This window comes from Cyrtonyx montezumae, unplaced genomic scaffold (genome assembly GCF_038088225.1).
Source record: "Cyrtonyx montezumae isolate F1298 unplaced genomic scaffold, pur_monq_1.0 scaffold_4, whole genome shotgun sequence".
Lineage (NCBI taxonomy): Eukaryota > Metazoa > Chordata > Aves > Galliformes > Odontophoridae > Cyrtonyx > Cyrtonyx montezumae.
The window spans coordinates 16,184,974-16,211,251 of record NW_027072045.1 but is presented as its reverse complement, the minus strand read 5'-3'; the positions used below and the strand labels follow the sequence as shown (position 1 = coordinate 16,211,251).

At 43.0% G+C, this 26,278-nt stretch overlaps 1 protein-coding gene across 2 annotated transcripts; it reads left to right on the top strand.

Annotated features, from left to right (window-relative positions):
• Nucleotides 1–24,979, top strand: SLC16A12 (solute carrier family 16 member 12). Of its 2 annotated transcripts, XM_065746170.1 has the most exons (7): nucleotides 1–44; nucleotides 15,644–15,835; nucleotides 17,376–17,479; nucleotides 18,670–18,813; nucleotides 21,040–21,634; nucleotides 22,691–22,950; nucleotides 23,871–24,979. In XM_065746170.1, exons 2-7 carry the CDS (start codon nucleotides 15,741–15,743, stop codon nucleotides 24,131–24,133), a joined length of 1,461 nt encoding a protein of 486 aa, XP_065602242.1. In that variant the 5' UTR covers nucleotides 1–44; nucleotides 15,644–15,740; the 3' UTR covers nucleotides 24,134–24,979. The 2 variants fall into 2 exon arrangements, with proteins under 2 accessions (XP_065602242.1, XP_065602241.1); XM_065746169.1 differs by lacking the exons at nucleotides 1–44; nucleotides 17,376–17,479 and having other exon boundaries at nucleotides 15,788–15,835.
• Nucleotides 24,980–26,278: the final 1,299 nt, after the last annotated feature.

The following is a 26,278-nucleotide window of genomic DNA, read 5'->3' as shown; positions in this document are numbered from 1 at the left end:
GGGCAGGGCACCGCTCAGCGAGAAACAATGCCAAAGGGCACACGGTGAGTGTCATCCTCAACGTTTCGTGTCGTTTTTGCGCCGATTCGCCGCTTATTTCATACAGGCGCTCCGCCGAACGAGGTGTTTCGCTCTCTTACCTTTTTTCGTTTGTTTGTTTTCTGGCTGCTGTACGTTCGTCGCAGGTTCTCAGCGCACCCCCATCTGCGGCTGTGAGTGCCCCCGGGAGCGCGGCCGCCGCGGGACCCTCTCCCCCCCTCCCCCGTCCACCTGCGGGCGCGTTCCGGGCCGGCTCCCCGCGGCTCGGGTACGGGTTGGGGGACGGACTGCTCAGATGTTTGTGCGCGAACGCCGTTCTCTTCCTCGGGGAGAAGTTTGGCCGTACGGGGCCAAATCCCTGTTAGTTCAGCTCGCGGTGTCCGCGCTGCCGCCCGTTTCTACACATTTTCTTCCCTGCCTTCATCCAGCCACCGCTGCTTAGAGGTGATGGCACGCTTTGGCATCCAGGGAGCCATGACATGCTATGGCAGCCTGTGTTCAACGAGGGAAACCGCTTGTCCCTCTAACCTAAAACAAAGATAAGAAAAACGTTATTTTTTCCTGCTTTCCTTACAGCTGCACTTTGAATTGCCTTACAGTCTGGTGCGGATTTGAAAAAGTAGCTTTAAAAAGCAGATTAAAAACAAAGAAAATCCTTTATTTTATCCGTTCTTTCTGAGAAGAAGTGGGTTTATTTCCAGCAGCCCAAGGAGAGCCAGCCGTGTCCCCCAGGCACTGTGCTGCTGCCCATGCTAACGGTGCCTTGCAGGTGGGGCTGGGGGCAGTGGGGCTGCAGTGCTGTGGCATTTCTGCACGTGGTGGCTCCCAGCTGTGACCTGGAGCACTCTGAAATGTGTGACCCTTGAAAACCGAAGCCCACAACGCCCAGGATGCTCATTCCATTTTTATTCACCGGAATCAAAGGTGTTTGGTGGGTGGCTTAGTGGACAATAGAGAGAGCTGTGCTTTCTTCTTGGAAGCTGCCTGTGCTTGCTGCAGTGTAGAAGGAGGTGAGCTGCAGCCAGCATGTGCCAGCAGTCAGGCAGCCCTGGGTGAAGACATCTGTGTGGCCTCTGTCTTCTTCTTGCTTAAACCCGTGGGGTGCATACACAAAGGTGAGTTAGGATCTCCTGATTTGCCTTTCTAATAGGATGGGGCTCCAGTTGGGATGCTGAGTGGGTGCTGCAGCCCCTGTGCAGCCTTCACTGTAGTGGGAGTCTCTGTGGGCTGAGTGGTTGCAGACAGCCCTGCTTCATGCTGGGCCTTTTGATGCTGCAGCACTGCCTTGGCTGTGCCAGCAAGTGGGCTTGCAGCTCACGCAGCTCTGGCATTGGAAAGGTAGGCATGGTTGTAGGCAGCTTCAGCATCCAGTCATCTCTACTGCACTAAGATGAGCCAGCAGTTTGCAACAGACCTTCCCAGAGCCTGAGGGCTGTGGCACTGCCTAGGAAGCCAGCTGATGCATTTCATTAGGGAGTTGGGATGAGTTCCCTCTTGGTTAGTAAATGTAATTGGGTGACTTGCATGCAGTGCAGAAGACATTGGGAAACTGCTGCTTGGCTGTAGTTTGGTGTTGGCGAGCCATCACAGGGCAGCATCTGCTTGCTGCCTTTCCTTGACACTTGTAGCAAATGAAGCAGCACTTGTATGCTGTTTTTTGTCATATTTATTAGTTTCTACTCATTTTATTTGCTGAAGTAATGAACTGAGAAGGCAGTACCTGAAGTGGTCATCAGCATTTGCTTTTAGTCAGCGTCGCAACATTTTGCTGAAGAATTAATGGGCCTTTTCTCTCCTTTTCTGGTGTTTTTGTTGTAAGATGATTCATTGGCTCTGGTATGAATTTCAGGATGTGGTGTAAAGAGCAGAGGTGTGAGCAGCTGTGTGTAACCATGGTCTCTGTACTCGTGTGCCCAGTGTGTGCTGTGGATGCATCTCCACATCAGCACAGCAGCAAGCAGAGCTGGGAAGTTGTGTTGGGGAAGTCTATCTCTGAACTGAGTTAAAATGAATGTGGAAGCAATGCCTCTGAGAAACACTGAACTCCTAGAAAATGCTTTTTAACTATTAAATGTCATCTTAATTACCACAAGATTTTCATTATCACAAGAACCAGTTGGGTTTCCATGAACTCTTGTCCTTGATGCTTTCTGAACAGTGTGTTAGCTGCTGCCAGAAGGTCATGACAGCAGCATCCAGAAATAATGGTAACGTGCAGCCCTGAGCCATGTGTGGATGTTTAGCTGCAGTGCACATTATTGGTATTGTAACTCATCTGTGGGCTACTTATGGAGAAAAAGTTGCTCTTGAATTCATTCTGAGCAGTAGATAAGAATCCAGATGAAAATACAGAAGAAAAATTTCAGTTCTTGATTAAAAGTTGGAAGCAAAATTCCAGATAGGAGATAAGTAGGAGGACAAAACATTGTCTTAGGGTATTTAAGAAATGAAAGGTGTTTCTCAGCTGTTGCATGGAATCCTGCGGGGTAAGTTTGGAGTACAAAAGTGTGGAGATGTTTCAGCTCACCATGGCCTTGCTGCTGCTTAGGACCTGAAAGTAGCTTTGAAGTTGGAAATGTAGCTCCCCACGCACAGCCCTCAGCAGGACAGTGCTGACCTTTCTCTCTCCCTTTGTTCAACATGGAAACGGCCCCCTCTCTTTCACTCCCTCCCCCCCAATTCAAAGCTTCCTTCCTTCCTGCAGTTTCTGGATTTGTACCAATGTGGATGTGATGACTCACATTTCCCAGATGCAAAATGCAAATCTGTAAAGTGGGATCTTTCCTCTGCCTCTATGGGGGTTTCTTGGAGTCTGTGCTGCTGTTGAGTTTCTTAAATAGCATGTCCAGCATGATCCAGATGGTTTTCCTGCTAGCCATAGAGTTTTGGGGGCTTATTAAACAAGTCATTCTGGGACAGTGTTTACTGTCTTAGAGCATTCATTGTATGCACATCTGAAACTTCTTTGACTTTGAGAACTTCTGGAGGACCACTGAAACATACTAATTTAGTCTGCTGATGCAGGGAAGTACCTCTTCCTCGAGTCCCTTTTGGGGCTTATGTCCTTGAGCTGATGTTTGACAACATCAGTCCCCATTGACAGAGGTGCTTGGAGCCAGCTCAGGCAGTTGGCACAGAGTTAGGAGCTGCTGGGACAGAGCTGAGCCCTGCTTGGCTGCAGCCGCTGTCCTGGCTCTGCCAGCTCCTCTCACTGATGCCACAGTGGGCTGCATGAAGTCCTATGTGTTACTCTTATGCTGTCCCAAGGTACCTGGGCATTTGAATTGGCAACTCCTTGTCTTTGTGAGCCTTATTCAAGGCTCCTGTTATCAGCCTGAAATGCAGCACCCAGTCTCTCATCCATTTAGACTGGAGTTTGCTGGGCTAGCACATCGCCCTGACTGAACAGGGGTGGCTCAGCATTCAGTAAATACCCACGCTTGGTTTTAGAACCATTACAATACTGAACTTGGTGGAAGCACAGGAGCTGTGTTTATCATTGCAGAGGCTAACTTCTGGATTTGTAACCTGATGTTTTGAGTGATTGTCAGAGAATTGATTTGGTACAGCATTCCCATTTGAATGCTCTTGTTACACTCCCCATCAGGAGCAGCTTCTGGATTTTTCTGGAGAGGGAAGGAAATGGGTTTGGTTTGGCTTTTCTTTTTTCCTTTTGTCTCACCATCTTCCAGATGAGATCCTGTTGGTCTGGCAAACCACTGCCCATCTCTTCTCCACTATGATCACATGCCATGCCTGGTGCCACAGCGTGTTACTGTACTGCAGGGTTCTCTCCCTACTAGCTGTATCTGTTGGACACAGCTTTCTCATGAATCTGCCCTCAAATTGCACTTTCTTCCAGCCAAACACATAAAAGCTTTGAAGTCATGCTATCTGATCTGCTTAATCTAACAAAACAACGATGCTATTTTTTTTTTCTCTAGATAAGGGCAATAGGCATTTGAGAAATGTATTTATCAACAGTCCTGTCTGTTGATTCTGTTTTTCTCTGTTAACTGAAGTTCTGAAACTGCATTTAATTAGCTTGAATATTACTTAGCTTGGCTGTGGCACAGTGTCAGACGCAGCAAATCTGATGAGCAAAAGTGCATCTCATTTACTTAAGGGTTTGGAAAAAGTGTTCCTGAGGGCAAAGAGAATGTTGGCACACAAGTGGGCTGAGCAGAAAGAGCTGAAAACAGCAGTGCTTCCCCTTGTGATGGAACTGAGAACACAACAGCCAGATAATTTATCCACTTGAGAGGTACCCAGTAGCATCTGTGTACTGAAGGACCTGGTGCCTGCACTAAATCTGTGAAGATCTCAGCAGTCAGAACAGGATTAAATTGGTCAAACTTGGTTTTCATTTTTTTTGCAAGTTGATGTGTGACTACCAAGTAAATGGGCAGTGCAGTGAGGCCTTGCAGAAGTGCAGCGCAGGGCCCAAGCTTTGAGCAGCTCCCATTTGGGTTTGCTAAGTCAAACCCAGATGTGTTTGCTGTGTGTAGGACAATGCAGCAAGGTCATGCAAGGGAGGCCCGGTAACTTAGGATGTGCTGTAAGTTGTCCCATACTTGGTATGCCGTGCTCTGCTGTTCACAGAGCCAGCATTTCTCCTTGATCTCATTTGTGCTTCTTTCTGTCCATGCCCATTCATCTTGCCTGGTGGAAAAGCAAGTTAAAGGGAGTAAGTGGAATGATCTCATTCAGCTAGTTTATTCTTAATGAACTTAACTGTGGAAAGAGTAATCTTATAGGAGCAGAAACCTACACTATGTAATGGTGCTTGTGAGGCACAGCACACAGAAACAGCTCCTGTGTGATTTGTCAGAGCTTCCAGACTCTGCTGGTGTGCCAGAAGGCCAGGAGAATGAAATGCTTCACATGAGATCTGTTGCATGGACATCTGAGGCATTTCTAATGCACAGAGCTCTTAGCGGGCAGCTCTGCTGTGTTGTAACTAGATGAGGACGCAGTTTTGGGGAGTCACATGTGAAAAGCTCATACTCTGTGAATACTGGTGATGTTAGCTGTATTGCTCCTGGGGAATAGAACAAGCAAGTAAAGTGTGTTAGCAATATATTACTGCCTCCTGGCAGTAAAGGACAGTGCAGATTTCACTGGAGCACTAACAAATGGATGTGGATAAAAGGGAGGAAGAGGCTGTGGAGGTTGAGATATAAGAACTGATGTGTGAAAAAGTAAGCAGAGTGTTTTATGCAGGTAAGTGAAGTCAGCTGCCACTTGTGGACTGATTTAAAAAAAATTGTTTTCTTCGTTAGGTGAATTTGAAAGTTGATAGTCATTTGGAGTTTTCTAAATACAGCCTGACCTAACTGAAATGCCTGCACAAGGGGAACACGATGTACCAATTCAGGATTTGAAGGATGCAAGCTGAGCAGAGCTTTGTTCAGAAAGCAGGTTTGTAGGCAGAAGCTGCTAGCAACATATTTCCATATACAGGTGTTATGATAAAGGAAACTTAGCTCAGCTGAGATATTTCTCAGCAAATCCAAGATACTAATCAAATTTTCCTTTGCATTTTGTTTACTGTTTTTGACATGAGTTCAAGGTTATCCTGTCATTATTGCAATGTCAATGAACTTAGGGGTAAACCAACAGTTCCCTGTAACAACGATTCTTTGAAATGCCCCAGGTTCCTCTTTCAGGTAATTCAGAAACAACAATTTAAGTAATTTGAGGCTCTTATAATAGTTTATTCCTCAGATGGGGTGAATTTACATTGTAAATAGTTCTCAAACAAAACAAAACAAAAAAAAAACCTAGTATGTCTTGTTCTTTTTCTTTTCTCTTAATTTCATCTGGAAAAGATTTTAAGGAATATCAAACTCTGTGTATCAAGAATTTAAAAAAATGTTGAATGTAATTCTTACTGTCTGATTGTTCTTATTTTTGCTTTGACATGCTGTGTAATAAGCTGTTTAAAGTGAAACCAGTGCCACTGAAAGGATTATTGATAATGGGATCTGGATAAGGGACAATTATGAGGTTGGTTAGGATAACAAGGTAAGAGGATAATTATTGAGTCCTTCTTTGAAATCCCTTGTATTTTGGTTCCCAAGTTGTCACCCACGGTGAGACTTTGACCAAATGGTGTGTGTGACTATCCCATCTGAAATCTCTTCCTGATGGTTGCTTGACCAGTATTGTCAGGAAGGAAATTGCAGTAAGAGATCCAAGATTGTTGTTTTTTTTTCCTTCTTCGAGTCTGCTGTAGGAGTGCAGTGCCAGCTTAGGGACCTCTCCTTATTTCTGCAGAATTTTCTTGGATTTCTTAGCCAGGTGTTTGGTCTTGTGCACTTCCTAATGTAGTGGTTTCTGAGTAACAGTTCAGAACGCTGTGATAAATGGCCCAGAGTTGGTCGGTGGGGCCATGTTAAGTGGCAGAGCCTGCAGTCTGCTTCTGAAGTGTTTCCATTTGTGAGTCTGCTGATAGGAGTGTTTGGGTGTTTTACAGGACGTTGGGCAGGCTGAGCTGGTTTGTGGTTGTAAATGCTCTGCTGCTCAATGGGGAGGACTGAGTTTAATGGGAAGAAATAGAGCCTTTTTATCAGTTCTTTTGTGACAGGTTCTTAGAGACGTTTCTAGTTTTTTGTTTTGTGTTTAGCAACAGATTTCTTTCTCTCATTTTTAAGTCCTTTAAAGTTTTGCCATTTATGGTCTTCCTTATCGTTGCTGTCTAAATGCAAGATAACTCCCTAATGTCTTGCTGCTCCCTATGTCCTTTTTTTGTTGTTTATAGCCATCTGTGCCTTTTCAGTGTTGCCATTGAAGAGAAAAGTGTGATACAATCTGGTGAAACTGGTTTCCTGTTTTCCCACTACCTCTTTCTTCCTAATGCAGCTCAGCCTTCTCTCTTGCAGTGCTTCAGCCCTCCCTACTTAAGGCTTGGATTTTCTGCCAGAGGCCCCCTTGAGTTTTTTTGCAGAGGTGCCTCTCTGGTCCTTGGTCTCTTTAAGAGCTAAGCCAATCCCTTACCTCTTGCAGTTCGCTATTTTTTCTAGCATTCCCTCCAGTTATGTCTCCATGAGTTCCTTAAATGTGAACATAGACGTGCTGGTGAGAAAGCCTGCTCTTATGCTTTGCTTGCTGACAGTTCAGTGTGTGTGGAGCTGGGGGCATACAAGCTGAGGAGCTGCACAGGAACACCAGAGAAGTAATGGAAATGAATTTTTAAATAGCCGGACAACTGGAAAGCAGAAAATGAAACACTTGTAACAGGGCAGGTTGATTTCTTGTGTTTCACTTACCGAAAAACTCCTTGTTCTCTTTGAAGAAAGAGGTGTCCTTTAACATAAGACTGGGAAGATGTAGATGTGGACTGCAGTAGTTACAAGTACACCCTTAAGTAGCATGGAAAGTTCTTGCTGGTCCTTCCTGCAAATGATGTAATCAAGCAGCTGCACCAATATGCACTCGTCAGAGGCACTTCTCTTGAAGCTTTAAAGATTTCCTAAGAGCTAAAAGAAGTTTCTGGATCTAGTTGAAATGCAGCTTGGTGAGGCTGAATGGAAGACTGAGCGTGAAGAATGTGCTGATCTGCTCAAGACGTGTCAGTTGTTTGTTAACTTCCAGTGTTTGATTTCACTAAGACAATCTGTTTCTGGTGAGTAGATGTGCTTTTTTGCGACGTGCGTGCAGCCATCATGTTCTTCCTGGTCAGAGCTATATTTATTTTTTATAGCTAACAAAGTTGTTTTTTTTTTCTCTTGACCTTCATTTGTTCCCTTGTCTTTCACTGTAGCGTTTGATGTTTCCTTCCCAGCTTGGTAGCTTCTGTGTTGTCATTTTCAGAAGTTTCTCACTCTTCCTTAGAATATCTGGAGTGCTGTGAAGGCACGTGCTGTGTTTTATCCTTGTGGCAGATCAGGTTCCGCCTACCCTTGGGATGGTTAGGAAGTGTAGGGTTTCCTGATAATCTTATCAAAATAGTGTATGATTACTCTCGGCACAATTAATTCACGTATGAATCATTTTGTCTGTTATTAAAATGCAGAGGGCCTCTGTAGTAAGTATGCCTGCCTTTATCATATCGGATGCTGATACTGCATGTGACTGGAGGAGGAAAATTCTTGTATTGCAGAAGGCATTTTTAGGCAGAAGTAAGATTGGCCAAGATGTGAGACCCAATGTAAAGTAAATGGGAATATTAGCGGTCCTGGCAACTCTTTTTCCAAATCTAAATTCTAGCATTTAAGCAGAGGTCTGTTAATTTGAATCATAGAATTGCTCAGGTTGGAAAAGACCTTGAACAAAGTTCTTTGGCTGTAGGTTGCCCCAGCTGTGAAGTTGAGCAGAAAGATGTTTCTGTGCAGTTGAGGCTTGGCATTGGCCTTTTGTGCTTCCAAAAACCATCCATTCAGTGTGTTAAACTCCTATAAAATTGTGTGTGTTGCCTGGCTGCCTATTTTGCAATATGTGTATTTGACTAATTCACACACTGTTTGCATTGTGCATGATAGTACTCGCACATTTAGGTTTAATGTTAATTGGAACTAGCCTATCAAAGTATGTATCTGTATGTACCATAAGTATTTCCCATAGTTAAAGTTATTTTCTTCCATTACTACTGGAGATTATGGTAGTGCAGTATGGTATATACAGTAATTATATATTATCCTTATCAAAAGTAATGTATGTATGTATTAATAGTGACTTTGAGATTGTAATAAGACTGTCATGATATTACAGGGCTTGTGATTTCAGCTCTAGGCCTTCCAAGAAAAATAATGGTCCTGGTGACAGTTTGGTATCGTATGGCGTGTGCTGTCCAGTAGAAGAGTACATAAGGCATTAAGTATCCTAATAGGTTTCTTTCAAAATGTAAGCTTGTGTGAGTGAAAGGAAATAGCCTCCCTTGCCTTTTCATGCCTGATTAGTTTCTGCAAACAAATCCTGTATATTGAAGGAAAATAAAATGGATTGCTGCTAACAGCGGCCCTGGAACATCAGGTAAATAGAGGCAATCTTCTGGTAACTTGTTCTGTAGGTGCAGAATTTGTTTTCTAAAACGGTCATCAGCCTTCTCATCAATACGTGATTCTGTACTACTGACATCTTGAGAACTATTAGTGCAAACGTTTTTCATCTGAGCAATTTTGGATCCCGCTTAGTTAAGTGTGGAATGCAGTGTGCAGTGACAGTGAAAGAAGGCAAGAGCAGTAATTTCCCCAAACAGAATGCTTAACCATCTACAAAAAAATGTCTCATTCCATGTGTTTCATGGCTGCTTTGCAGATATCCGAGCTGAGGGAAAAATGCCAGCTGAAGACCACTGAATAAAAAGCCTTTTCAGCATTTCCAAACAGTTATAGTCATATGTTAATATTTGTTTAAGGGCATAACAGTGTATTATGAAGTTCCTGATCCAGAACCCCTATGATTCTATGATCAGTGCATTTCTCATTTCTCAAACTAATAGCAATGATTCAGAAAGTGATTGGAGCATCACCTACTTAAACTGTGAACGTTTGATAAATGTTTGATAAAACATTTAGTCACTGTTAATGGCACTTTAACATGATAAATAATTAGCATCAGAGAATTCTGATATTGTCTTATGCTCCCCATATGTAAGTGTATCCTCGGCAGCACCTCAGCACTAAAAATTCCACAATGCTATGGTGGAAGTCTTGTGTAACTGCAGCTGTTGGGCAGTAGGTACTGCTCGTTTCTACCCCAAGTAGTTTCCTGGTTTGTTTGTTTATCTATTTTTTAATGTGTTCTGGATATTCTCACTTACTTGCAGGAAGTGGAAAGAAAGATGGTAAGATGGGGAGGATGATGGCAACCTTCTCCTTCCTGCCCCTGTAGAAATGGTAGCTACCAGTCAGTTTGTAGAGTTAAAAGCTCAGATTTCAGTGGGCACCAACAAGGGTTAGATTGAAGATCTGTCAGAGTGCCAGTCACACATGTGCACCTCCAGCAGACTTGTCTGCAAAAAGGGGTTTTCTACAAAAATGCTCCTGCGTATTTTTTACCCTATCTGTGCTATTTAAGGACTGACCTATCCATACCTTCAGCTTAAGAAACTACTTTAAAGGTCAAAAGGTTTTCCTTATGATTTGCTTAACCTTTTGCTATGGACCCCGTATGGATCCAGCTGTTGGTTTTGTTAGCTCCATACAGTTTTCCAGAGAAAGAGGAAGTTTACCTTTTTCATTCATGTGCTTCTGGCCCAGCAGACAGTAAATATTTCTGGTAGAGCTCTGGATGCACCGTTTGGTTTAGTGATTTCTGACAAATTGCTCTTGTGAACAACTCGTGGCTGTGAAGCACTGGTGGTGGGTGGCAACATGGCTCTTCCTCTCTCAGCATCATGCCACTCAGCAGGGCAGTGACTAATGGGCTCTTGTACACTGCGGCTTTTACTTTTGCCATCTTTTTTGAGTTTCAGCTCTGAGTATCTTCACACTTGTATAAAATGATTTCTCAGCTCCTGCCCCTCTTTTGCACTGTCCCACTCAGTTCTTTACTTCTTTGGCACCTCCCTCCTTGACTTGCTTTTTAGCATCCCTTTATTTTCCTTACTGCTTTTCAGGCCCCACATCTATGCTTCAGTGAGGCTATCCTCTTCAAAGCCATCTGTCTTCTCCACAGGAACAAACTCAAGCAAATGAACAACGTCTGCTGCTCAGCATCCTGAGTGATGGCAGTTAATAAACTGTGCTCTCTCATGTTTCATCTTCTCTTATCCTGAGACATCTTGGATAGGAAGCCTTATTAGATGCTGGTGTGATGCCTAGCATCGTGACCCCCACTTCCTGAATAAAAGTCCCCAGGCATAAATAGGCTATTAATTTTGCTTTTATCTGGTGTCACAGGGAAACCCTTCCCAAAGAAGCATAAAGTGTTACAAATGCACAGAGTAGAGTATCCAGATCGATTCAGGTACACTACACATCAAAAACTGGACAAAGGATGAAGCATATAGGACAATCTGCTGTGGTAAGCTTCTTGTCTTAAATGCTGTAGCAGCGGTTAGAAATGGGGCTTGTTTATTTATTTATTTGCTTGCTTTGTTTCTGGTACAATTCCCTAAGTGAACTTTCAGGTGGGTGATAATCATTTGCTGAACTGCTGGAAAGGCTGAGTGTGTGGAGGTGTACTGAAAAGGTGACTGTGTACTCTGCTTCAATAGATACCCATAATCCTCAAGATTTCTGGTTCACACAAGGAAGATTTCAGGGGAGCAGTCTGCCAGTGTTAGGAAAGCATAAACTTTATTTTTATCTGGTCATTGGATAAAGCCACCTTTTAGCAGAGGAGAAAGCTGAGGATACAGAGTGGAAGCCTCGAGATGCTCAATGAGGTATTTTTATGTAGAAACATAGAGTTGGGAGAGACCTCGGGTCATTTTGAAACAGGAAGTCATAATCCTGCAATTCCTGATAAATACTCTCAGCAGAAGTCAAAACAAACTGTTCTTTTTCAGTTAAATAGCTGACCTGGGTGAATAATAGGACAGCTCTTTGTTGGGAAAAATATGCCTGATTACAAATAACCTATGAATGCCTAGAGCTGTACGGATAATATAAAAAATAGACCCTTGCCTTTCACTGTAAGTGCTAATAGGTTTTCTCCAGCTGTGCTTAGGCTGCTTTATACTTCATAAAATTTGTCTGCACAAATGTTCTCAGGGTGCCTTGGAGAGCTGTGTATGTTGCTGTTCACAAGAAAAACAGAGTTCAAATTCCTCTGTGTGAGTGAACCTGCTGTGGGAGCACAGCTGAGTGCTCGGACAGAGTGGAGCTGGGCCTGAGAATCTTTTGCCAGCCTATCGTTGCTGTAAAGGCTCTGAAAGGCCCATACAGTGTGTGTATATATACAAAGTTAAATTTTGCATTCATTCAGAGAGAAAATTCTTGTCCTATGCACATTTCTGTATTGCCAAACAATATGAGCTACATAACATGCATAGTAAGGGTCTTCTGCACCACAAAGGAAAGAGAAAAAATGAGAGCCGTTCAAGGTAGGATCGGGAAGGGAGGAGATAGGTGACAGCACAAAGAACAGCCTTTCTGTCTCTGTCTTCATTTGCAGAATTTGCAATGCGAACTGTTAGTGGCATGGATAATGAGAAAATAGCACCAGGGTGTAAGCCAGTGAAGTTTTCTAACTTCAGCATACATTTGCTAGGATGTCCTACTGAGTGTTTGTTAGACTGCTGTAGCAAGAAGAAAGGAAATTATTTAACTTAATCCAGTGGCTGTAACACAGTACTCCCTGAAGACAAGAGGACGGTTTGCACAGGTCCTGCTACGGGTTGCCTGTTGCTGTGTTTGTCAGACATCTCTAATGAAGCTGTTTCCAGTTGCTTGTAGCCTCATTAAGTGTTTGCTGTTGGTGTGTGTTGGCAGGGAGGGCTCTGTGGGAAAAAAATCGACAAGAGATTGTGTAACCAAGTACCTAATCTGTTTTGGCTTAGCCTGGTAGGTAATCAAACACTTCACAAATGTGGTTATGAGCAACTAAAACGCAAACTGGGGTCACACCCTACCTGAAGCTTGCCTGGGAGGTTGGGCCAGGGAGACCCAGGCTGAGCTCCAGGCACTCAGCTATTGCATGTGTGTAAAAGTGAGTTCAGGCTCTCTGTTTGGAGACTGTAGACTCCTCTGAAAGGTGGTATGTATATTTTCTCTTTACTGTAACATGCATCATAAATCAGAGTTATTGTTATGTCTTCTGGCATTTCTGGAACTTCCTCTTCCACTCTTAATAACCAGAATTTGAAATGCAGTTTCCATCCCTCCAGCAGGGACGGTGAAATACATTGCTTGAATTCAAAATAAGAAGCCCTGCCTTACCAAGATGCTAAAAGGTGCTGCAGAGGTATGTCTGGACTGCATAGGGTCCTTCTGGAATGTATCATGTGACTATACAAACTCCACCAAGCTGTGCTACTCCTGATGGCCAGCAAAATGTCAATGGCATTTTATCAGTGCATGGTATTTTAGGCAACTGGCATGGATTTTCATGGGTTATTCAATCATTCTGCCATTTTGAACCTAACACATTAAACTTGCAGTAAAACCATACTTGAAATCACTAGTGTTGGCTATGAAGTGTGGTTGCTCTAAGGTAATTCTTCTCTTGTTCAAGTGAATTTGGTAGGGTAATGTAATGTGAGGCTTTGTTGTCAAACCCAAGTGTAACTGATCTGTGACACCCTGACTTCATGCTAGATTAGATTGGCTACCAGTTTTTTTTGCAGCTAGATTAGAAGCAGGTACCCACAAAAACATCAAATTTTCTTTTTCATCTATGTTGACAGGGGATCTGTTTGCATCAAATTATACAGTTTGTTCTTGTCGTTTGCTGATCCAGGCTGAAGAATCATGTAAGGACACAGCCTTTCACCATCAGCTTGCCAATCTAATAGTTGCACATATTTAATTAACAGTTGTTGCTTGGAGCTATACAGAAAGGGGTGGATAATTGACATTACTAGTTAAAAAAAAAATATCAAGAACGAGTCATAAGTTCATGTCAACTCACTCCAAAAGCGATGTAAACCTTTGTGCTGTACGGATGGATTCAGCACATGAGAATCATGGTCAGCTCACAGATTTGCAGCACGTGCTGGAAGGCGAATACTGAATGTGGGTAGCAAGTGGCAAGTCCATGGGTGTGTCCTCTGCATCATGCACCTGGAGTCCTGTAACTTCTGGCTATATGCTTCTTCAGCTTTCGTAATGGTCTTTTAACATAGAATTTGTGAACAGTGCTATACTTCTTTGCCTATAGACATTTTCTTACTGCATTAGTCAGTCTGTATTACCTTTTGTCTGTATGCTTCCTCAAGAGAGAGCATGTTCTGTTTTTGTCAGAGTTTATTTCCAAACATAGTGGGGTGTGAGGGTCCATGTAGTACTGCATGTTTGTCTTAAAGTAAATAGATATATATGGTCAAGTGCTTGACTTTACGTTTCAAGGAGGAAGTCACAAGGCTTGCAAGGGGACCAGTGGTGGTCTTTGATTGTGTGTGCATCTAACAGGCTGCTTAGGAAGCTCTGCTGCCTGCCTAGGCAGATTTAGCTTCGTCCTGAAAAGTTGTGTCTGAAAAAGAAAACTGTCCTGGTCACTGCTCTGCAACTTTCATTGATCTTCTGCTTGCTTCAATCCTAGCAATTGAATACCTCAAAGACAAAGTTTGAAATGTTGAACTCACTTGGATCTTGTTTGCTCTGTGTGTTTTGTTCTTATCAGCTGTGGGAATGAACTTGTAAAGACCGCATCCAGCTGGGATCCTTTACCCTCACGTGGGAGCATGCATGAGATACTGGATCTGGGGCTGCTTTCAAAAGCTCTGATAACCCCAGCTGCGTGTTTGTTTGATCTTTGTGAGCTGCTATGACCACTGCTGTGTGATCCAAAACACAGCTATGTCAGATGTCCCATTTGAGATGCGTCCTGTTCTTTTGATGAACCGGGAAGCACCTAGATAATGATGTAGAGTGGAGCAATGTGTATATTTCCAGAGCTTTGTGGAAGTGACAAGTGAAAACAGGTCACTAGGATTTTCTTTTTTATCTTATATGAGCTCTCTTCTAATTTATTAGCACGTTACATTGGGATGATACTTCAGACTACAATGAAGATCACTCGTACTGGAATCCATGTAAACACAGAGGATAACAGACTTTGCAGAGGCTTCAAAACACTATTTAACTTATGATGAAATTGATTTTTGGGACAATTGAAGAAGAGAGAATAATAAATATTGCACTAATACATGTTCTGATGCTTATAGTTGGATTAGCTTTGGGCTTGGAATCGCTGAAAGCTTTATACAAACATTTACTTACAAATAAATACTAGCAAAGCCTATCATACAAAGAGAGAAAGCACACCAGTCATTTTTCTTTCCAAGTACACTCACGGGGTATGGGATTTTTGGCCTCTAGTAAAATAAGTGAGAGTTCACTATCTGAGCAGCACACAGGTGTGAATAAATGGTACATGAGGAATACATAGGGATGGATATTTCTTAGTAGCTTTCTCAGGTTAAGTAATCGGATGGCAATTACATAGAATTTTGGCATCTTTTATGGGTACTTTCATCCACTGATAGAGATACTGTTTCAGATACGGCTGCTTTAAATCACCATGCAAAAGTGTTGACAAGCACATACTGGTATGAGGTGACAAAGGTTCAGCTGTTCCATACTACAGCACAGACATTGGTTTTTGGACTCATCTCCGGCCTTTGCAAACTACACAGAAGTTAAAATTGTATTCCCTCAAATGTGATTTTTTCACTGAACAGTTTACCAGAAGTAGAGCTGCCTCGATCAGAGGGTGTGGTTTGAAATAAAGTCCCGGCACTGGTGTGTGGTGCTGGAGCCCTGCTGAGGTGAGCAGGACTGCAGGGTGAGTTACGCCTGCGGGGGAAAGCCTGCCACGTGGTAGGGTGCAGCTGCTGGGGGGATCACCCTGGTGCAAGAGATACCAGACACGAGGATAAGTTCTGATGACTCTGCCTTGCATCCAGTGAATTTCAATACCCTGTGTTTAGAAGGAAAGCTCACCTTTACCTTTCACAGCTCTGTACCCTGACCCTTCTCTGCCTGTTTCTTTGCAGATGGCGAGCAGCCTCTGGGCCCATCTTCCCTGGTGTGTGGTGATGGGAGCCAACCAGCAGCACTGAGAGGAGGAAGAGGAGCATCGCCCACCACAACATGGCCCCACGTGCCGGCCCGCCTGACGGTGGCTGGGGCTGGATGATCGTGGCCGGATGCTTCCTGGTCACTATCTGCACCAGGGCTGTGACAAGGTAAAGCGGCTGCTGCTCACTTCTGGCCTGCAGTGATGCTACCTCTTTTCTTCCTTCCCCTCATCAATACTTCTCAAAAGTGAAAGAACAGGAAAAAACCTCTTTGCACAGATGTGATGTGTACATTTGGGGTGAGATGGCTTCCACAGCTGCTGCTGGGCTGCTTTGTTGTCGGCTGGAGGCAGGAGGCAGGAGCATGCCCCAGTGCATGTGGACACTGAGCTGTGTTAAGCAGAGACCAGAGACAGGTGTTCTAGTGAGGGAGGGACTGAGGCAGCAGACTCTGGGTCAGGCAGTGTAATACAAATACAGCATTTCCCGCTTCATGTTCACATCTTGTTTAAAATAAAACTGCTGGGTATAGGGATATGAAATCTAGGAGCTTGGAATAAATATCACAAAAGGGGCATATGATTGTTGACATAGTGGTGGTTTCTGCGTGCAAACATATCCATTCTATAATGATAGCGTATTTCCTAGTGGATTTCTTTCTTTTTTCACATATGAAATGTGAAAGAGACGAAGAAATAATCTGATGAGTGTTGAACATCTGGAGAACATTGAAAAGTGAAATATATGCAAGAAAAAAAGTAAAGAAAGAGGCTGTCCATGTATTACAGGAGAAAGAAAAGAGGCAAAAGGGATCTCTTCTGCAGCTGGGAAGCTGGAACAAAACCATGCAGCCATGATTCTGTTCCCTGCAGAGGCAGGTGTAACACTAGTGCTTGTGCAACTGGGTGGAGTAACCACTCCTGGAGGTGTTTTAATGAAGTGCTGGGAGGGCTGCTGGCTCCTGTGGTATTTTTATTCTCTGTTTTGAAGGTGTTGCTTTGCACTTGCTACCACTTTTGTACTTGTGCGTGTAGGAACATGAAGCTATAGGCAGTGTGTTGGTTCTACAGGTAATAGAGGAGATCTGCTCTGCTTGCACAGGTGCCATTTGAGTGAGCAAGGAACGGTGGCTGAGCTTTGTGTACTAGGGTAATGGCATCATGATGTGGCTATAAATTGCTGGTGATAGTTACAGCTTCGGTTTCATTTCAATTGAAAAATAATTTGACTTATAGAAACCTAGCAGCAAATACCACAATAAGAAATTTGGTATTTAATGTTAATAATCCCTCTGGATTAGTCTGACCTGTCTAAATTTTGTTCTGAGTCTCCCTGTCTAATCCCCCTGTTGGGATCATAGCTGGATGCCGTTTTATGATTCAGTTGTTGCCAGTGCAAAGTAAAGATTCTTCCCTGCTTGTATCACATCAACATAAGTACTTAACTTAGAGTTCTGTTGTGATTACTAAACTTGCATGCCCTGTTTCATGACTTGTGTCACATGCATTAATTATCTTCATTTCTAGTACCCCTTTGCAGCTCTCTAAAAATATCTCCCTCAAGTTGGGACCCAGGCAGACCACAGGTTTGATTGTCTTGGGGGCTGGAGAGGAACTTCAAGCAAGTTTTTTTTTATCCCTGAAGAATGACACTGGTGCTTTCTGTGAGGCAGTCTTTAACAGTTCTATATTCATGTTTTATTCTGTAGGTGCATCTCCATTTTTTTTGTGGAGTTTCAGACATATTTTGGGCAGGATTATGCCAGAACAGCTTGGATCCACTCCATTGCCGACTGTGCCACTATGCTCTGTGGTGTGTATTGCATTTTTATGACTAGTGTGATTGTTTTCCTTCAACTCCATCTGGTTTGGGTGCACCCATCAGTCAGTGCAGTAATCTGGGGAGGATGGGTGCTGTGGACTGTGGGGTCTGGTGTATGCGAGCCATTTCCCCTAGTGTAGCTGAGCAGGAAGGGAGTGGCTTAACACTAAAGAAAACAAACATAATTTTGTTTTGTCGAATTATGTAAGTTTGCAGAAATGTACAAGGTCTGATGGGACAAGTTATGTTAGAGACCTGCTAGCTGAGCACATTTCTTTTCCTATTGATTGGAATCATATTTGAGAATTAGCACAGGCTGTACTTTCTGCCTTTGGATCAAGTCACATCTTCCTCATTGTAGCAACTTGTGTTTACGAGTATTATTTTCCTTTAAAAGAAAAATTTGTGCTACTATAAGTTATATGCATTAGTTCAGCAGCTGTATTGAATTTTCAGGGTTTTACTTAAAAACTGTGCAATTAGGTGAAAATCCAGGCCCTGATCCTGTTGTAGAGGGGTTAATCCACAGGCACAGGAACAGAGCTGAAATGAGGCATAGCAACTCTGCTGTGTCAGCTGGGTAATGTCTTAGAAAAAAAAGAGAGATAAGGATAAGCTTGCCTTGGCATTTGCAGGTAACAGAGAGGGAGAGAGCTGGTGATACGTTCCCTGGTAGAGGCAGGGTGATCTGGGAACTGTCATTGTTGGAGGAGTGCAGGACATGTTGCTGGTGGCTCTGAAGGTGATCAAATGGTGTGAGACCTCTCCCATCTATGTCTGGCACAGAGCCCTCAGGAAGGTCACTTGAAGTTACTCAGGGCTGAAGTACAGATTTCAGGTCGAGGAAGATCTCTGCTGTTGTAAGCATGGATTAAAGAACAGTGTGAGCTGTTCTAGTTGTTGCTATGGCCTTCCCTGACCCCCAGATCTGCAGAGTAGTTGTGCCCCACAATGACTTAGGTCTGCCAAAAAAGCTACTGTAAACTTCAGTTTAGTCCTGACTATCAGGAAAATCACCTTAGGTTTTCGACGCTCACCCTGTGCTAAGTAAGGGAGGCTGTTGAAAGACCATCCTGATCACCATTTTGTCCACTTTTCTGCTGCTTCCATTCCCATGGTGATTGTTGCAATGAACTGTGTCTGAAGACCTGCTATTAACTGCCAGCTTTGTTTCTTTAAAGCCCCGCTTGGGAGTCTAATCAGTAATCATGTATCCTGCCAAGTTGGTATCATGCTAGGAGGGCTGCTCGCATCTACTGGACTAATTCTGAGCTCCTTCGCCACCAGCCTGGAACATCTCTATTTATCGTTAGGAGTCCTTACAGGTAGGAGACGCTCACCTTCTAGTGTCCAGTTGGAAAAGCAACACAGCAATGTCAAAAATGATGGTCCTTCCTTAAATGGGGGTTGGTCTCTCCATGACATAGTGCCACTCGGCAACTTGTTCGCCTCATTGTGGAAGAGAGGGTTTGGCTGCAGTCAGTGGGTCTCAGACAGCCCAAATACAGCATGCTGCAGTGTCTCTTTAACACTGCTCAACTGAGGGCTATGGATAAAGCTCTGAAGTTATGGGAGTTTGGGAAGGACTTTTGCTACAGGTGATACCCAAAAAGATTTCCTCTTTTGACTGTGATTTGGGAGAATGGGTGTTCTAAAATGCCTCCCATATATTTGCAAATTAAAAATAAAATGTGAATTGAAACAGAGAGTAAATGAACAGAGTAGCCCCAGATGAATACCTAATACTTCAGCTGTGCACCTTATTTTTATCTGTGTTACATTCCACTTAAAAGGCAAACATCCCTGGCTCATCATATTGCTGTAGCAGGTCCTCCATTTGCATTCAGGTGCGGTGACAGCAGATATCTTTGCTCTGTCTTATTTTCTCATGTTTGTCATACACAGAGGAATATGAGAGGTGCTTATGGTCACACTGACATTCCTTCCTCATTAATACTGACCTGGTAGCCACGGTGATATAAGCCCTTGTATTCGGTCCCCTGCTGTTTAGTAATGAGGTGGAGGAATTACTGCAGTTCACATGCTGCCAACAGCTTATTCAATAAGGATTTCTTCTTGTTTGTTGTTTTGTTTTTTTTTACTTTGTTATAGTGCATGTAGTTCCTGCTTTGCAATGTTAATCTTTTGACAAATGTGTTCATAACAAATAAAAAAGCTCCTTGTAGCTCTAAAGGACAGTGTCACATACCACCTTAATGCCACTGAAGCTTCCTTAGTGAGAACCACAGTGAATATTGGGGTGTAAAAGCAATCCCATCTATAAGACTCCTTACGGAGTCCATTCTGTAAGCAGTTAATTTCTAGACTGTAGGGCCTAATTAATACAGAGATAACTGTTGATAAAGGCTAGTGGTGATGCTTCAACATAAAGAGGAGGTGGGAACGTAACTAAATTAAGTCCATAAAGGCAGCAGAACTTGAAACTGTGAAGAGTGAAACAGAGATGAGATGAGGGACTGGCTGGTGAGAAGTAGCAGAGCTCATTCTAAGAGGTAAAAAGAGGTTTTCCGACTCAAACTTTGAGTTTCCACTTTTCACGTGACACTGATTGGCTTGTGGGGACCTGTTTCCCCTGCCACTTCATTCAAAACAGAGTATATTTGTCACAGCTCCTCTGCCATCTCTTTTCCTCATCCCCTCTAATCCACTCAGCTCAATGCCTGCCCAACACAGAGAGGCCTTTGAGGGGAACCTTGCAAGCTGTTTATGGCATAGGTGATTACATCCCCAGCTGGCACATTCTGCTGGGGACTGTTGGGGCACTTTTAACCCGAATGTAGACATGCTCCAGAATCCCATTCCGGAGCTCATTTTATTGTTTCATTTGGAAATACATGTTTTAGCATCGTGGCAAACATGTGCTAGTTAAAATCTCTCCGCTTTCTGCAGTGAAGATCACAATCTTTTCCAAGAGATGGATCTTATATGTTTACTGACTTGGTCATGGCTTTGTCTTCTGAGGCATTTTTCCCCTCTTTGTTTGTGTGCAGAGATTTACAAATGCTCAGGATTCCAGCCAGTTTTCCCTGGAGCTAGTTGAGCTGACTGAAAAAGATATAGTGCAGGATATTAGTGACAGAGGTAGACTCCTTGTACTGCATTTGCGACCTGAAAATTAACAGCTGGATTTGCACCGGGTTGAAACACAAAGCATTGCCTCACCAATGTGCCCCACACCAGTGTCTGTGCTGGGTTAAGACCTTATCTGGTATCCAGGAGAAGGTGACGTGCTATTTTTCTGATTTTTATTGACAGCCCTGTTCCTTGTGATTAAGTAAACTCCGCTGTTCCTTTCTGAGCCTTGTTATTGTGGGTTAATAATGATGTATTAGGTTTGTCAAGTGAATGGCCCTGATAGTGGAAGGAAGGAGTCATCCTGGTTTCTTCCCACAGTGGACTTCACGATGCAGGATCAGGAGGAGCTTCCTATTCGTTAAAGTGCTAATTAAAGCAAGCTGTATGGCTTAATTTAGAATGTTCTGTGTATTGTGCTCAGAATTAAACCATATGCACTGTGTTTTCTTTCCTAGGACTTGGGTTTGCACTCTGTTATTCTCCAGCTATTGCAATGGTGGGCAAATACTTCAACAAAAGGAAAGCACTGGCTTATGGAATAGCTATGTCTGGAAGTGGAATCGGTACCTTCATCCTGGCTCCTGTGGTCCAGCTCCTAATTGAGCAGTTTTCCTGGCGTGGGGCGTTACTCATCCTAGGCGGTTTTGTTCTAAACCTCTGTGTCTGCGGTGCCTTGATGCGGCCTATTGCCCTCGAGGAGGACCGTAAAACTGTTCCTGGGCTTCTTGAAATTCAAGATTACATCCCTGAAGCACAGAAACGAGGCTTGAAGCGAATGTCTCTCTGTTCACCTTTCATCAAAACGTGGTCACATGAGTGTTTATGCTACTGTTCGTGGAAGGAGTATGACTTTCTACTGATGCCAGGCTTCATGGTGCTAGCAGTGTCTGTTTTATTTATGGCATATGGCTGCAGCCCTCTGTTTGTCTACTTAGTGCCTTATGCTTTGAGTGTTGGAGTGAGCCATCACCAGGCTGCCTTCCTCATGTCCATACTTGGTGTCATTGATATCATTGGTAATATCACCTTTGGATGGCTGACAGACAGAAGGTAAGGGCTTATGGCCAAGGAAATGGAAGCTTTAGCCAGTGGGAGGCTGGATGCAAGTAGGGTGAAATACATATAAAAGTTAACATTATGGACATTATCTGTAGCATGTGTAACTTCTCCAGAAAACCAGCCCACAAGTTAACTTTCAGAAATGTTTTGTCTCTTCATTGACTTCTGCTGGGTGTTTTTTTGTGTTGTCGTTTTGGTTTTTTTTCTCGCTTGAAGAAAGGATGTGTTTGTGCAAAGCGCTTGTGTTTGACCTTGGAAATGTAACCACTTGCCCAAGATGTGTCAGTTGTGATCCCCTGTATGTAATCCCTAAAGGATAATACTCTGCCTTTTCATCTCTTCTGTGCTGCTGGGGAGATGCAGAAGTGATGGAGAAAGAGCAGAGGTCTGACTTACCACTGTCAGGCATATACTCACAAGGACTGATGTAAAACTGTTAGACGTTTCTCAGTATAATGAGAACTCACAATTCTTTACTAACTCAGCTCATTCCAGACATCTGTGTACAGCATCTGGCTAAACTGAGAGGTGTTTTGATTCTTAAGGACACATAATTATTTGAGTTTATTCACTTCCTAAGAGAAATCAATCATTGGTTTTGTGTGGAAGCGAGAGAGGGAATTGCCATCTCACTTAGCTCTCACTAACTCCATTGTTGGAGGGCTGATGTGAAGGTTGACCGCTGAGAGAGGTGTGCTATAGCTTGTTTTGCACCGTACTGGGAGCTCCTTGCTGAGCCGGAAAGCCCATGAAATACTGTTCTGAGTACTGAAACTTCAGAGGACTGCTTCATCTTGACAGCTGAGCAGCTTCCCTCACTACAGTCAGCCCTAAGAGCAGATTGATGTGCTGTTCTCCAAGGGTTTCTGCAGCTGTAGTTTAGCTTCATTTCCCCACTGGGTCTCATTGCTGGTTGAGTTTTTCATCTAGAAGTCTGAGTAATCAGTTGGACTTAAACTTGAGCAATATGTAAGAGAGAAAGACTCAGACTATATAGCAACTGAGATGCTGTGTCCACTGATATTCTTTCCTTTTTGAAATTTGCAGGTGTCTGAAGAACTATCGGTACTTCTGCTACCTCTTTGCTGTAGGAATGGATGGTCTCTGTTGTCTTTTCCTGCCAGTTCTCCAAAACTTCCCCTTGCTTGTGCCTTTCTCATTTACTTTTGGATACTTTGATGGAGCCTATGTAACACTGATCCCTGTTGTGACGGCGGATGTAGTGGGAACAACTTCTTTATCATCAGCGCTGGGAGTTGTGTACTTCTTGCATGCCATACCATATCTAGTGAGCCCACCTGTTGCAGGTCAGTTCACAAGTGACTTTCTTGTAATCCTATTATTTGGCTTCACCTCCTGACCAAAGCAGAATAGTCTAAGCTTCTAAGAGCTGCAACATTACCATTTCATGTAGTACAGAAATGAAAGATTTCTCTGAAATTATGCAGTTTAAAAATGCTAGCTAAAAAGATTAGTTCCAAGGCTTTTGGTTTTTTGTTTTTCATCCAGAGGACTTAATCTTTTCATCTCTGAGCTGCTTTGAACAGATGGGTGAGTCAGCTTCGCTGCTGTTGGTCCCAAGCTCATCCATTTCTCTCCCTATCAGTTTCATTGCAATAGGGTAATGTTATTCATTGCAAGAGAGTAATTGTTATTCTTTGGAAAGCTCTTGGCGTACTTTGGAATATTAAGGAAGGTTAGAGATCTTTTCCGAAGAGCCATGTATATATATGTCTTGTGTATCTTGCCTGCTGTTCAAAGCAATTTCCAATTAATCTATGTACCTGAAACTTTTAATTTAATTTTGAGTAGCAAAAGATATTGCAAAAGGAAGTGCTTTATAAGAGATGCATGAGCCTTGGCACAGCTCACTAGCAATTTTGGTCTGAGGATCTCATGCACACAGTAATTATTCCGCTGACTTCTTAGGCATGTCTAAAGACTGATGGTGCAAAGATGTTTATGTAGTACTGTGGGGATGACTGCTGCATTTTTCTTGTGTGTTTGGTATCTAAACAAAATCCCACAGAAGTCTTAGCTGCCTGGTGATGCGGTGGACCAGTTTTCTCCCACCCCAAGATGTAGAAGAATAGTGACAGGGATGTGAACGTCTCTGGTTTTATGGCATTCAGATGTGGTAAAACTCCAGAAGCGTGGCTGATCACAGGATTTGTAAATTATCCGAATTCTGGGAGACCTGAAAAAAATGTAATTTGTCTTCCTACAGGTTGGCTTGTGGATACAACCGGCAGTTACACGGCATCATTCCTCCTGTGTGGATTTGCTATGATATTTAGTTCTATGTTGTTATGTTTTGCGAGACTGGCAAAGAAAATAAAGAGAACACATTTGAAGTCACTCTCCAATGGTACTCACAGCAAACAGCACATATGGACAAACGGAGTAATAGCTTACTCTGTCACAGGAGAACTAGACCAAAAGGATGCTGAATTTTTGGCTGTGGATACAAACAGCTACAGCAACAGATGACAAGCACTGTCAGGACTCAGCACTGTGCAACCACCACTTGAGACAGAGGAGGCTGCATCACGTTGCAGTGCTGAAAATGGTAGTCCTGTGACACAAGGCATCTCAGTTAGATATTTCTATCATGTTTTGGTAGACTAGAATCTACATACAGCATAGAAAGTTCAAGCAGTAGTAGAGCAGAGCTAGACTGAGAATAGAGTGTGTAGATACGAATGTCAACAGATTTAGTTCTGAAGCAGTATGCTGACTTCACAGGTAATCTGAAAGAGCATAATTGGCTATGATCAAAAGAAAACACTGAAGTAATCAGTCACCAAAGATGAACTATAATGTTTAAATTATTTTAAGAATAGTATTAATGAAATAGGCATTTCAGTGTTCCAGTCTGTTATGTTGCAACGGAGTAATCGCAGACGCCACCAGAAAGCCTCTCCATTTTTCAGGCTGCGTTATACTCTGTGCCAGTGACTGTTCTGAATGCCAAAGCCATTTTTTAGAAAATCTGGAAGGAAGCTGTGATTTATACTGGAAGTATATCTGAAGCAGCTTTTAATTTCTACAGTGTGCCTGGACCTTGTACGTACGTTGCAACTTCATTTCAAGGGTGGCTGGAGAGCTGCTTTGCCCGTCCCCCTGCAGCAAAATGTTCAGGTGGCTGCTGGTGGTTTTCGTTTGGTGTTATTTTTCCCTGGAAACCTCTAAAGGCTGAATTTCTGAATGTTGACATTCCAGGTATGATCCTCCAGCTGATGTTTTCAGAGTGGGTGTAAGAGGAATTGTGGCTGCTCTGCCATCTGAACGTCACTAGCCTTTTTAAAAAAAATGAGATCTGTGCAAGCAGATTACCAAGAACTCACCACACCAGCCATTAGAATGCTGGCTGACAAGCTGCTCCAGTGTATTGCAATGGCCATTCTGTCCCTATTTTGGATCTGGGAGCTGTATCTTTAGATGCTGCCAATTACTCACTTGTAGCAGCTGATCAGGTCACTTGTCCTGGCCAGAAAGCAACAGCTGCAATTTGCTGACAATTTCATGCTACTTATGCCAGGGTTATTTACTACAGCTGGCTACTTTGTGGGACCTGGAGACTGAGTGTGGCTCATGAGGTAAATTACTCATGGCTGGTTTATTAAAAATGGGATGCTTCTACATTTCTGGGATGAAACTGTTAGAGATGGAGGAACTTTACATTCTGAGATACAAATTTTTTCTGTTTGTTGATGTATAAAGCTGTATTCTGTTCATTAGCAAATTGATCGGTGTCCAGATGAGTTTCATTAATGCTGTAATTTTGTTGATCACCCGCGGTACATTTGATGTTTGCTGTTGGTGTCCTATTCCATTCTGTGCCTCAGGAGGGAAAGCAGTGTGGGCTGCTGTTCAGGACTTTGATTTAGATCAAGAGAACAGCCGCAGGGTCATAAAGTATTTTATATCTATCAATACTCTGTGTATCAGTACTTCTATTTTTCATGCATATTTCAAATATAACACATTAAAATTGTTTGACTTCAGTTGTCTATGCTCAAAGCATTTACCAATCCTGCTATGCCCCGGTATGGTCAGAGCAAGTAGTGTGAGTTCCTGCACAGACCACAGATTAACAGGTGGGAGTGTGAAAGCTGTTAAAACTACCAAGCACAACCTTTCTTCAGATCTGCGTGGCAACTGAGTTTGTGGTTCTAAGTTTCATTTTAATGTATGTTGATAAAAGGCCAAAAAGCATTCTTTGGTATTTCGTGAGCTAGACACAGTATGAACACTTGGGGGGGGGAGGGGGGGAGTTATATTTATTTGTAATGATGAAAATATTGTTTTAGATTCCAGTGCAAATGTTTCATATCAGGAAGTAGGGAGTAGTGTGGTCTATAAAAGAGGTTATTTCAACAACTTACAAATTATCGAACACTTGTTTTACAAAAATTTAGTAGTTTGTTTTTTTCTACCACATCATGATATGTCAGCAGTTGTTGGTGCCAGAAGTGCATGTTATAAAAGCCTGTTGGAATACTGCTATAACATTTTGATCTGGGTAAGTAATACAAATCTGGTAACAAATTATTAGCATATGGGAGTTGCTTTAAACAGTTTCAAGATTTTTTTTTCATAGGGTTTTCTGTTTATAAACATGAATATTCATTT

Bases quoted from the DNA above. Each gene is read 5' to 3' on its own strand.
- SLC16A12 (XM_065746170.1), top strand. From the start codon at position 15,741: ATGGCCCCACGTGCCGGCCCGCCTGACGGTGGCTGGGGCTGGATGATC. The intron at 17,480-18,669 runs GTGTGTATTGCA...GTTTCTTTAAAG, and splicing joins CTGTGCCACTATGCTCTGTG to CCCCGCTTGGGAGTCTAATC. The intron at 18,814-21,039 runs GTAGGAGACGCT...TTTCTTTCCTAG, and splicing joins ATCGTTAGGAGTCCTTACAG to GACTTGGGTTTGCACTCTGT.